Below are 14,059 nucleotides of genomic sequence, written 5' to 3'. Positions count from 1 at the left end.
CACTTTTGTGTCTCAACCTGGAAGTTGTATTTCCTGTTGGTATCAGCCAATGAGACGCCTTTAGGTATCTCCAGATACCTGTGGGGGTGGGGGTCGTTTGTCTTTGTTTGGAGGGGGACAAAGAACGACCTCCATCTTGAAGCATGGAGAGAATTTGTTGATAATTCTCACTGCATTCAGTCTTTAATCCAAATGAACTTGTGGAATAGCTGTGAGCCCTACAAACTTAATTTTGTGTCCACAAAGTTAAATTCAATCAAGAATTGTTTTGTCAAATAAGAGAACATTATATTATTATTATTATTATTTGTCTATTCATCCCACTTCAGTCTTTTTATTTCTCCCCAATGAAAGTCAAACCCACAGACTGACCAACAAAGTATTCAGCCAAACTGAACTGAACTGATATCAAACATGAATGGAAAAACATTGCGATACTATGATGTATAGATTTTTTTCCCCCACCTCTATTCTGCAGTAATCTGTGGATCCCGAATCAGCGCTCATCTCAACTATGGAGAGCTCCTGTCACATCATCTCCTCTTAAAAGTTGATTGTGCTACTATATTGCTTTTTATAGTAAAGTACGGTGACCCAAGGACACATTTTTACGAATGTGAATATGTTGGGCCGTTACCAGCCACTGTAGTCAATTGCAGGGACTTCATGGTGCATTCAAGTGCACATCTTAAACTCTTTGTAGCTCAAGCTGTTGTTGTAAAGTACCCTTTTGCCATTAAGTGGCTCTTTTTTGTTGTTTAACAGTTTTTGTGATTACATTTTAGTATTGGTCAGTCCAAAAACAATTGTTGGTTAAATCACTCTTGATACTATCATTTTAAAGAATAATTTGAATATGTAGATAGCAGCTGTAACGTGATAAAACCAATGGTCTGCTGAATCTTACAAATCAAGACTCGATAGTTTGACAGTGCAGCCATTCAGTGCTTAGGAAAAAAAAAATTAAAACAACAATTGAATCGAATTGTGACCTTAAAATCAATGGATTTGGAGAGTTGTGCCACCCCTGGTGCTGCGTTAAGGTATGGTTGTAAAAAGCATTTTTACAGTTTTGACAAATATTCACAGTTTTGTACAATTTACCATAGATTCTTGACAATTTTAGGTAAAACTTTTTAGAGAATGCCATCACTGGATCAAAACAAACAAACTGCAGTGGATACAGTTAAGCCAGTGTTACTTTTGCCATGGCCAAAGGTGGCAACTTTTTGTATCCTGTCTCTCCTCCCTCAGCAGCCATTGTGGATATGCCCTTGAGCAAAGTGCTTAACCCTAAATTACTCCTCAAAAGCTGCCAACCACAGGAGGCCGCATTGTGCTGGCCAGCTACCAGGTGTGGATGTGTTTGACTAAATGAATGTGGAGCTGGGAAGTGCTGAAAAGGGCATGCTTGCTCAGCAAAACCATCCTTTAGTTCGGAAGTCCTATTGGACTCTCCAGTTGGAGACTGGGAGAGAAGGCAGGATTCAAACAGAAATGCCACAGTATCTTTGAGCAGTACAAAATCTGTATGTGGGAATGTCTGAGACTATTTTAATCTTTCTCTGTGTGATTTCTCATGGACAAGCTGCAACATTTATGGAAATGCAAAAGATTTCACTTAAATTTTCCAAATCTTAGCAAAATTCTTCCGGTTTCTTGATTGCTTTCAAATATGAGCAAATTGTGTTTTATATAATTAGATTCCATTATATTAGCACTTTTATTTCCAGCAGCTGCAATCATACATTGATTGCACTGCAAAAAAAGGTATCTAAAAAACAAGATAAAAACACTAAATCTGAGGGAAATGATCTTGCTGCATGGAAAGATAATTTCACTTGACAAGATGTCTTGAATTAAGATTGTTAAATCTAGAAATAAGCATGTTAAACAGTTAAAATACGAAATTAACTCTTAAAACAAGATAAATTATCTAACACTTAAGTTTTTTCAGTCTTGGTAAGAAACAAATTATTTGCAGTGTGCCCCTGCTTCTAACCATCATTGTCTGATTCACAATAGACAGGAAATAAGAAGTAATATATAAAAATGGAGACTAAAATGGTCTGTTACATTCTGTATAGTAGCAAAGCATTCAGAGCCCTCTTGAAACCTGTACCTCCTGTCAGGCCAATCAATGAACCACTTATGACTGACAAGTGCAATTATTAAGTGTTCCTTTTGGCAGCAAAATTGCTAGTTTCATGTACAGGCATGGGTGGCTCCGGTAGGTTGTAACCGAGCTGTGTGTTTTACTTGATACAGTTTCAATAATCACAAAGTAAGAACAGGGCTCCCTCTCTGATTGGCTGTTGTCCTTAAGGAGACACCAAGTGGTTCTGCTGGAGAAAACATGCTGTTTTTTCTGCTGCATGAGAACAAAATTAGCAATTTCTTCCACTTTACAAGGTTCAACTTCACTGATATATTACTGATAGATAGTTTTGACAATGTTTTTTGCTGGCAGGAATGTGTTTTACTTAGATGACATCTAACAAAAGATCTGAAAAACCTTCATGTACTGACTGCATTAACTTTCTGTAAGTGCATTCGGCTCTTTTGGTACTGTTTATTGGTGTATGGCCCTGAAACTCAATCCTGCATTCACCGTAATGTATTGTGTGCAATACAGCATTGCACAGGAGGTACCAAAGAAAGTACAGAGCATTTATTATATGCAACATTTTAGCACTGGTCAGTCCCCTCAAGGAATTTCTCATTTTATATTCACAATAATTTATGCAAATTCACTGCATTTATGAGCAAAATAAATTCTAATTTGCAAACAAACAGAAAAGATGCATAAAAAAACAATTTCAAATTTAAATTTACATTCACCTCAGAGACTTCAATTTACTCACTATCTTTTAGTCTTTTAGTGTTTTATCCACAGGGCCATAGGGGGTCAATTCTCTCCAACATGTTCCAATTTATGATCATTTTTCTTTATACATCTTTATTATTTTGTAACACCTCCTCAATTTAACACAAAATGATAAGACACAAAAAGGCAGCATCACATTGTCTGAATAAAGCCACACTAACTGAATTAATCTCCGCCTGAAATTATTACAATTATCAAATCTCTGTTTGATGGTGAGAGTTTAACTTAGGCCCAGCTTTGATGAATGAAGGTGAACAAATGATCTGTTTCTGAGATTTTGCAGTAAGTGCACCGCCTCATTGTATTGATTCTTAAATTGCCCTCCACTCTGAGGCCCTGTTTATACCTAAAGCTACTTATGTACTTATATGGATTTTGTCTGAGTCAGGTCAACATACATTTTGAGATATTCATCACATCACAAAGAACGAGCATCTTGCAAATTAATCTGTTTCTCAAGATGTAAAACTCAGATTTAACTTTGCTGCTAAATGACTATTAACCCACAGGCGATAATGCTGATAACCATTTAAGGTGTTGACTTCAGCCTGATGTATGCTTTTTATTACTTTGTTTGTGCACAAATACGTTTTTACGGACTTCTGCTTGCACAGATGTCGACTGTGGTCCAGTGAAAATGTGGTCCAGGAAGCCAATGCCACAGTTTCCTTACCGCTCTGTTTTTTTTCTTTTTTTCTTTTTTATGATAGATTGCAATTACTCAACTGAGGAAAAGTGAAGTGTGGTGGAAAAGCAACCCGTTTTATCCTCCTAAGTTATGTCTGGTCACAGTTCAGGAGACTTTGCAGTAATTAATTCTGCAGGCCACTTCCCATGAGGGTCCTCACAGTAGATGTTATCCCATCAACAGATACCTCCGCTGGTTATTTGTTTCACAGTTTCTCTGAAAACGCTGGTCTGCTTATAAATGAAAAGCATGTTAACTTGTGTTTTTTTTTTTCATCATCTGGCTCAAAGATTTAAAATAAGAGCACTCTGTTTTAAGACTGCAGTAATTGAGGCTACCACTGACATCTCTAACATCTCGGAGAGCATCCATCAGCAAGCAGCTGTAGAAGCCGAAGACACAGGCTTTCTCTTTATTACAGAGAGAATGGCTCTGTGTAACCTCTGAACAGCTCTGTGTGCACAGTGAGGAATCTGAGCCAAACTGAGCTTTATCAGTGAAATGTAATGAACTTTCTGCAAGTTGGGAGTATTAGAATCACCCCTGTCCAGCATTTCAGCATCATTATCCGCTGTTTGCAGCTCCTGCGGCCATTCATTTGGACAGACCTCTTAATTACCAAGATGTGTTGAGGATTCATATAAGCTTTCCTGATAATTTTAGTCTCTGACATTTCCCTAAATTTGTTATTGTGAAATACGATCCCTCTTATGAATTTTCCCTAATTAGATTAAGTTGTCTGTTTTAACTAAATATATTAGTCACTGAATTATACTGAACCCATTTATAATGTAATTAATCATCGTAATCACTCCAAAACAGAGCTAAGAATTCTATCAAATATACTGTCCACATTAACAATAAATTCTGTCTTAATTACATCTGTTATATTCTATTAATATTGCAGCGCACGCATTGGGGGAAAGAACCTGAGTGCATTAAGATGTTTTTTTCTCTAAAATTCATATTTAAAAAAAAGAAATTAGTTTTGAAGCTGTCATTAATCAGCGTGCATATCGCTCAGCACCACTGACTATTTTCATTACCAACAAGGAGTCTCTGAAGCACAAATCATGCTTGGAGCTTTGCATATTTAAAGAACTGCTCACTGTAGTCTTTCATTTACTCTAGTCTCAAGAAATACTTTGACCAACATCACAAGCCCTGCATACTGTATGCGCTACTGAAAGAAAAAGTCATATCCTCTTAAGATAGCGGGGGAAATGTGTGTGAAAGTAAAGCTTAATTTAATCAGATCTCCTGAGGACATCTTACTGTAATATTTGTATGTACCTGATAAGACATGCTAATGAACGATAATTACTTGTGATAAGAACAGAAGTGTTTTACAAGCATGTTGCATGTAATAAATCAAAAGCGGGTTTGATTGGATAGATTTAATGCTGCTTTTTTTCCCCTGTGGCAAATGTGAACTTTACCCTCCAAACTAACATCAAGCTGCTGGTTGCATCAAAAAATAAATTTGTCTCCATAAGGTACCAACATCCTGCATGAGGTATATTTTTCATAATTAGCTTTCCAATGGTGTGCAGCATGGACAGCTCTTGATACAGCCAACCAGATGTGATTTGATGTGTCATCATGCCATTTTGTTTCTCTGCTGCTGTAATTTTTTAATTTCACCTGCATTGCTGAGCACTAATGACCACTTCAAATCCATTACAGCTTTGTCAGGGCCGTTCTGATAAGTGACTGCGATGTGAGTGGCTCAGAGGATCTCTCAGTGAATATGTGCTTGTGTGACCTAGCTACAATTAATTGCTTTGCAGATGTTAATTCAGACCATTCTGACAGTGAGAAGTACAAGGGTGTCACTTACTGTAAAATGCAGGTAAAAATCCCTAGAAGTAACAGGCTTCATGGCATGCTGTTACAGAGATAACTCACACAGCTCATTATTTTTAACTATCAGCACACTTTTTAGTGTTTTACTGCAGCCTTTGTTCACACCTTCACTGCCTTTTCCACTTGGCTGTACAGCAGTGAAATTAGAGATCTGAAGCTGGACTAATTAATATTTGTACATGAACAATGGATCAAATGGCTATGTGTAATGTGAAAGGTGTTGCTTGAGTGACCAACCCACAGAGAATTATAGGTGTTCAACTCTCCAAACTCTTAGCCTATTGTTTTACCTTTGCGGCCAGCAATTTTACTGTTTGATCAGACTGTCTTCACCCACAAAAGGCTGTAAAGTTCATCTGTGCAAGCAGCTTATGATGGCCCACGTTTTTTAGGCAACAACCGGTGGCCCTGATAGCTCACAGCGCTGCAACTTAAGAAAACACATGCAAATACACAAAACAAAAGCAAATTGAGAAAACTTTGACAACACAAGCGCAGCATTAAGAAAAAGCAATGCAAAGACCACAACACAGCAGAAGTGTTTCCAGAGGACACTTAAAAGTGATGCACATGTCTGGACACGCTTGTGATATTATCATGTTATTTCAAGATCATGATAATTTCACACGTGCTAATGTTAGCCGGCGAGCAGTATAGCGTGCTAGCGTTAGCGGGCTAGCAAAACCTAGACCAACTCGGTGTCGTTGATGTCGTGTATCATTCATTTATTTGATTTGTTTAACTGCAATGTGATTGTACGGGCTAGCGCTTGCGAGCTAATGCTATATATCACGTTATAACATGAAAATATCATTATCATGAAAATATCATTATCATGAAATATCGTGATAATTTCATATTATTACGTTATAACATGAAATTATCATTATCTTGAAATAACTTGATGATATGAGATGTGTGTCCAGACATGGACTTTAAAGTGTTCTATTGAAACACTTCTGTTGTGTTGTGGTCTATTTGCATCGCTTTGATCGCTTTGGTCTTTGCAGTGCGTTTCCTAAATGCTGCGGTTGTGTTGTCAAATTGATGATGATTGATGTTTTCTCAATTTGCTTGTGTTTTGTGTATTTGCATGTGCTTTCTTCAGTTGCAGTGCTGTGAGCTCTCAAAGCCACCGTAGCAACCTCTAGTGGCTATTAGAGGTGGGGGAAAAAATCGATACAGCATATTATCGTGATATTGTGCGTGGCAATATTGTATCGATTCATGGACGCCGAATATCGATATGGTGTCATATGAAACTAGAAGATCTAAGGTAATCGATAGGCATCATGTGTATCAGGATATAGTGCCGGGAAGTTGTCAAAATAATGCTGCAAAGTTAGGCTTTTGTTATGTTTCATTCAAAAAAAATTCAGAGCAGTAAAGCTTAAAGTTGAGGAAAGTTTGAGAAAATGCTGCAGTTGTTGTCGTCCATACATGTTTGATATCAGTTCAGTTCAGTTTGACTGAATACTTTGTTGGTCAGTCTGTGGGTTTGACTCTTATTGTGGAGAAATAAAAAGACTGATGTGAAATGAATAGACTGAGAATTTTCTCTTATTTGACAAAACAATTATTGATTGAACTTAACTTAGTGGACACAAAATGCAGTTAAACAGTTAAATTGCAATATAATGTATTGCAATATCACCATATCGCAAAATGCTCAAAATTGCAATAATATCGTATCATGACTCAAGTATTGAGATAAAATCGTATCATGGGGCCTCTGCTGATTCCCACCTCTAGTGGCCATAGTAGTAATTAAAGTCAAGTGATGTACAGTAGTCGCTTTTCCCTCAACAAATTTCTAAAAAAAAAACGTTTTTATGCTTATTTTTATGCTGAGGATGTGAACATTCAACTGACATGATAGAACATAGAACGTGAATACTGGAAATAAATTTCTGTCGTATCCAAAAACACGGCTACAAAGAAATGCTATCTTTTAGACCTGTAAACCCGGCAACTGTTGGCTAACACGTCTGCCTTATTAACTTTATGAGGTGATAATATGTCAATATTTATTTACAGCTCTCTTCTGTTAACAAGTGGGGGAAAAACCTATTAATTGTGCTTTAAAGCTTCGGATTGAACACATTGCCCTATGAAAGACAATAACCGAGGAATATAAAAGACTTTCTATAACCTCCACCACCCTTTATGGGACTGCAGCCTCTTCTGTCTAGTCTTGAACTATTTCATTTTGCAGTTAAATGTGCAGAGTTTTGAAGCCTATTTAAATTTTAATATTGGTCCTTGAAAGCGAGGACTATCATTATGGATAGCAGATGGTCAGAAATATTATCATCCCTACCCAATTTGTGGTGAGTCATAGAGGTCGTGAGGCTGACAACAAGTGGTGCCTAAAAAGGAGAACGCGGAACGCCTGCAAACGCTACAGACAAACTGCATTGTGGAATCATAATCACATTGAAGGATCATTTATTGCACCTAATCTGACAGCCTTATGCTTCCAGCATATGGAGCAATACTCCAGTGCAAATCAGTTTATAGGAAATTTTTCAGCAATATATATCCTTTCTATCAAGGTACAGAAGTGTATTTGGGTTTACAGGTGATATATAGACAACACTGGCCTCACGCACTGCAAACACTGAACTTATTGCTTTCCAGCTCTATATATGTACGGAGTAGGCTCCCATTGCAGTCTAAGAAGAAGTTCACAGGAGATGAAGATCAACAAAACTGTGAAGTCTCTTCAAAATGAAATCAGTATCAGAAGCCCTAATTGATTTGCTATTTTGGAATGTTTTCGGTTGTTGGCTTATTTGCTGTTACAATCAAGCAGACCTTCTTTACTAAGCTGCATTGTATCCCTAGATCTGACACAGTGAATGTAATATAGCTGCATTTCTATTTTAGTCACAAATTAAAGGTTCCCAATGCATCTTATCAAGCCATATCTATGTATGCAATGTACAGTATAACCCATCCGTCACACATGAAAGAGAATAAGTAACTCTTTTTTTCTTTCCCTCTTCAACTAGAATTCTTCCTGGAGCTACTGGAGAACACGGAGAGGTCCCTGAATGAGATGTTCGTGAGGACTTACGGCAAGCCTTACATGCAGAACTCTGAGGTCTTTGAGAACCTGTTTGCAGAGCTGAAGCGCTATTACACAGGAGGGAATGTTAACCTGGAGGAAATGCTTAATGACTTTTGGTCACGGCTGTTGGAGCGTATGTTCACGCTGCTCAACTCCCAGTACGTCATCACGGAGGACTATCTGGAGTGTATCAGTAAGTACACCGACCAGCTCAAGCCCTTTGGAGACGTGCCCAGGAAGCTCAAGGCTCAGGTTACCCGGGCATTCATCGCTGCACGCACATTTGTCCAGGGGCTCTCTGTTGGCCGGGAGGTGGCTCAGAGGGTGTCGAAGGTACGGTGCTCCCCACTTAAGTAGAATTTAACAGGAATATAAAACACCCAATCAACTGCTTGCTTCTGTCATTTTCAAATTTCATCTGATGCACTCACTGATTCTGTTCAAAACATATCTAGCTTTTGACCTCAGCTGAAATGAAGACTGTGTCTCCTATACAGATTGTTACAAGCTCTTGTTTGGTGTTTTTGCAGCAAGCACACATTTCCCCCTTGGTTTTTACACTGCGAACAAGTTCCTCACAGACATGTTCTTGACTAATGTTTGCTCTCTGTGTGCATGTCTTCAGGAAGTTCGGGGCTCGAGGCAACTCGTTCAGGTGCTGTCTATAAAAACAGAGTTGACGGGTTATGTGGATTGCTCAAGAGAAATGCCCAGACAATGAAAAAGGAGAGAAAAGAAATTTGTGCCATCACTGTTTATTGCTACATTTCCTAATATTTGTTCAGCACAGTATATACAGAAGCTATTAATCATGCTGTAGTCTTAGTATTCCTTTTGATGCGATGCAATCTTAACGCGGCTTCTGCAGTATATCATGCTGCTCTGGGAGTGCGTGTAGTTTTCATCATGTACAAAGTAAGATTAAAGGGAAAGCAAGAGGCTAAGGCTTGGATTTAGTCACACTCAACAACAACAGTGCTGTTTCTACACGCCTCCTTACGGGCTGAGAGAAGCCTGGATAAGCACCACGCTGCCGCAAATCCCCAACCACCACGGTTTCTTTTCACTACTGTATTGATATCTATTAGATTGGATTATCAACACTATTATAAATATTTATAGACCTGCTTTACAGTATAGAAACAGAAGGCAATGAAATATATATATAAACATATTCACTAAGGAGAAGACACTACTGTTCTCTATAAAATCATAAATTGGCTTTCTTGTCGTCCCAGCATGTTGCACTCATTGAACTTTATGTTCCCGTCACTGTGTGTATCAGTTCCACCCTCAGCAGTAGTAGTGCTGAGGCTCATTTAGAAGCAGCCACGGAGGATGTGTTGTTAGTATGCGTTTACTGAGTTACACTCTGCGTTGCTCACAAGCCAGCATGTCCCAGCGTCACCTCTTGACATTTCAGCGGGGACCTGAGATCCAGGTCATGTGTCTGGGACTGCAACCCTTTGATCCCCAGGGTATAAACTCATCATGAGGGATTGGGTGTAAGCATAATGGAATAAGACACCCTGCTAGAGGTGTCTGTTGCACAGCGCCTCTTAAGATGTGACATCCATGCTTATTGCTGCCGGGATATATATTGAATTAAAGTAGATGATGTAGTACTTTATTGCTTTTCGCAGCTTAAGAGACAAAACAGAAAACCCGGCGGAGCTTTGAGGAAGCAGAAACTTGTGTTTGGAGTTTGCATCTCACAAACAAAGCCTGTACTCATCCCAGATCATTACCCAAACACTGCATCTGCTTGTGTTTATCTGAAGTGATTAAAATCTTATAATCATCTGTCTGGTTATTCATACTTCAGTCACTGTAAGATGGCAATGAATTAGACAGAAGCAAAGGTGTTAACAATCTGGCAACATTTGCCGTCTCAATTAAAGTCACAGGGACCTTGAGATGCAAAAATGAGGTGACTCATTGATTAGTGGATCAACTCAAAAGTAATCATCAACTGTGATAATTAATGAATCATTATGATCATTTTTCATGCAAAAATTGCATTTTTAGACAGTCAAATATGGAGATTACTGCTTTCTTCTGTTTTTTTGATCATATCTTTGAGTTTTGGACTGACAAAACAAGACTTCACTTTTAATTAGTAAGAAACTGGGATGGACATTTTTCACAATTTTCTCAAGTGATTTTTTGTTCAATCAAGAGACAACACGGGAGAAATACTTTATTCTACCAGTCACTTAATCACATTTCTATTTTCATAGAATGCAATCCTTTTTTTGTTGGTTATTATTTTTGGAAGACTGGATACTATAACTGTATCAAATGTAAATAAGTTAATGAGCAAATTTGTTTTTTGAGCACTTTTCACAGATAAAATCACAAAGTGCTTTACAGAAAAAAGGGGGACATAAGACAATTAAAACACAATGAAACATAAAATTATAAAATGATATGTACAATGCGGGCCTATCATCCAAACGGCTGTCTAAAAAGATAGATTTTAAGGTGTTTTTTAAAAGAGTCCACAGAAATATCAGACCGGGGTGGCGGCAGAGAGTTCCAAAGTTTGGGTGCCACATATTCAAATGAGGCTACAATGTATTTGTGTAGAGTGATCAGTGGTTGGAGAATGTTTTTATTATTATTGCTAAAATATTATAAATATTGCTCGGTATTTTTCTAAATAGCATTGTATCACCACATTTTTAGCATGAGATGAGGTTACAAAGTTTGAAAGTATTGACACATTTTCTACCTTTTTCTACTACTTACTAATGCTAATTATAATACAGTGGGCTATCAAACAATTAAAAAACTAATCAACTACATACTTTGTGATGAATTAATTATTTAAGAATCATTAAAAAGTATTCTCTGTTAACTCCTCTACGTACATTACCACCAAATTTGCATTTCATTGAAATGCATTCTGCAATTAAGTTGATTAATGTGTCACAGATAGACTAACTTCAGTGTGAAAGCCTGTTTGAGTGTGACTTCACACAGGCGTGTCTCTCACTGTGGCATCCAGGGTTGTGCCAGGTGTCAGCGGATCTATCAGCTAAGTGCTTTGTGTTGAGGTGATTTTTCAAGCTTGATATACCCCGATAGTATAAAAATTACTTCCTGAAGACACTGCACAGAACAGTGCTTCTGTCAACGGTCCCATCTGTGCGTGTCTTTAAAATGTAAAGTTTCCGTCCACTGGTCCAAACAACGCTTTTGTCTTCCACTTCCATCATGTTTACAAAGCTACAGTGGACGGTTGCATGTTCAGGGACGTATGGTGTCAGGAGAGTGATTAATCTGCGTTATTTTTTTTCTGTAATTAATCAAACTAATTAAAATGAATGCATTATTTTGACAACCCTCATATTATAAATATTTTTTCTCCTCATGACCTCTAAATAAGCTGAGAACAGATTGCTGTCTTGTTGTGTCATCTGTCAGGTGTGACAGATGGAATATTTTTAGAATATTCAGTCAGTTTTTAGGTGACAGATTACATCAGTTGACTGTGAGGTGTGTGTTATGTGTTAACAGAGGTCCAAGTTAAATGTCAGCTGGAATGGTTAAAACCGTCTGTAGGATTCATACAAATGATATGTTATGATTGAGGAGTGTCATCTTTGTATGGGGGAACCCAGATCTGTTAAACTGAGCAATTTCTTTGCAGAGTCAGGTAAGACGCCAGTGCATTTGTGATGTCAAATGTGACAAAGCAGAAGAAAAAAAAAAAAAGGATTACTAGTTTACTGGCAATGGAAAGGGAGACAATTTCCTATTTTTAGCAGATTTTCCTGAGACTATAGTCTCCCCTCAAGAACGTCAATATAAGGTGTATGTAAATGCAGCAAAATACAACTCACATTTATGGTTTGTACTGTCATAGTAATGATCGACAGCAATGCAGAGTTTAAATGGCGTATGTCAAACTCAGGCGGGAGGGTGGGGATGTGGATGGATCGAACAAATGGGGAACTTTCACCCAGGAGAATGGGTTTGGTGTCCTGTGTGGAAAAAAAAGTAAAATACTTTTTGACTAACATCCATTGTTTACGTAACTTCCATGGCTGTCGGTTTGTAAATAACATTTTTTTTTAGCGTAACTTCCCTTTTTACGGAACTTCTGTGGCTCTCATCTGTTTAAACTGTCTTTTATAACACCTAACCAGGATGCCCTAAACCTAGGTCAGTGGTTTTGTAGCCTAAATTTAAAGAAACTGCAGACTTTTATTAAAACCGTAAACCATACGTGTATATAATGGCGTGTTTGCTATTTTTAGAACACCCCACGGTACCGGGGGCCGCAAAACCCTCATTTTGACAAACACTCACACAGTCTACTCTGTCGTTTAGGTTGGAGATCTTGTTGGTTTTCCGACATTTAAAAAAAATGTGGTGGGGAAAGGGTGTAGGAATGTCCTCAGCTGAAGTGCACATGCTTAGAGTTATTATTTCTATTTTTATTTAGAAAGTGAGACATTCTTAAATGCTTGCATGACATTTCTGGGTGTAGTCAGGTGTGTTTTCATCCTGAAAGATGCTTAATAAGATGCTTGTTGGTGCTTCACGGAACACAGAAAAAAGTCCATTAGCTGCGACCCAGGAGATTTCATTTCAAACATCTTTACAGGGCTCCAGAGTGCAAGCATTTGAGTGTTGAGGATAATAATGTTGAGTGCAGCACGCTTTTAAGAAAGCATCTAATAAAATCAGCTTACTGGGTCACAAGTCAAGTTTGTATTTGCTTGCTGAAATATCACCATCATGCTTGCACGTGCTAAAAACAGACAATCACTGATAAGATGCTGCACTTGGGAACGCACGCAGTCTACACATTTGGCCTGAGTGTAATACAGCAGAGTAATACAGCAGAGAGTGAGGGAATCACCACAGATTCCCTTCCCTTCTTCCTCACAGTACCTCCTGAGTGAGACAGATGAGAGTATTTCTTTATAGACATACTCTCATCTGTCTCAGTCTCTGGTGTTCCCCAAAGTCAAACTAGTCAAGTAAAGTCAATTTTAGAATAAATAGACAAATCTTAGATTCAGTGAGATTTTTACACCTCTCTATTGGCAGATTTGGCTCATTATCCTTTTGCAAACTCCTTCAATTGTCTCTGATCTGAAGAGTGCTTTCTTTCAGCTGCTTTCAGATCTTTTCATAAGTGATCTATTTGATTAAGATCTGGCCAGCATTTTCATTCTAAAGTGCTTTCTGTTATTTTTTTTGGGTCACTGTCCTTCCAGAGGACCCATGACCTTTGACGAAAATGCAGCTTTTTGGGTGGAACTTTGCACCTTGGTAATTTCCGGATTTCATGATACCATGCACAGATTGAAGTCTCCTGGTATCAAAGACAGCAAAGTCACCCCAAAAACATCAGTGAACCTCCTCCAAGTTTGACTGTTGGTCCACTGATATTTTCTCTGCAGGCTTCTTTTTTTCTGTAATCAGAAAGTTTATCATAAAGTGTATTTTGGAAAATCAGCTGGGTTTTCTTGCGTCTCTCTCTCAGTAGTTAATTAATTAAGTAAATTAATTTTTGTATTTGTCCAAG

The 14,059-nt window shown here is 38.0% G+C and overlaps 1 protein-coding gene across 2 annotated transcripts in view; it reads left to right on the top strand.

The window, feature by feature from the left end:
- Positions 1–14,059, top strand: part of LOC131979488 (glypican-6-like) — a 111,043-nt gene that overhangs the window by 35,105 nt on the left and 61,879 nt on the right. For both annotated transcript variants that reach the window (XM_059343486.1, XM_059343485.1), the window contains exon 3: positions 8,456–8,847. In XM_059343486.1, coding sequence (XP_059199469.1) covers positions 8,456–8,847 — 392 coding nt within the window. The remainder of the gene's footprint in view (positions 1–8,455; positions 8,848–14,059) is intronic.

The sequence above is a fragment of the Centropristis striata genome, chromosome 10 (assembly GCF_030273125.1).
Source record: "Centropristis striata isolate RG_2023a ecotype Rhode Island chromosome 10, C.striata_1.0, whole genome shotgun sequence".
NCBI lineage: Eukaryota > Metazoa > Chordata > Actinopteri > Perciformes > Serranidae > Centropristis > Centropristis striata.
The sequence above is the reverse complement of the archived record's forward strand: the minus strand, read 5'-3'. Positions and strand labels throughout refer to the sequence as shown.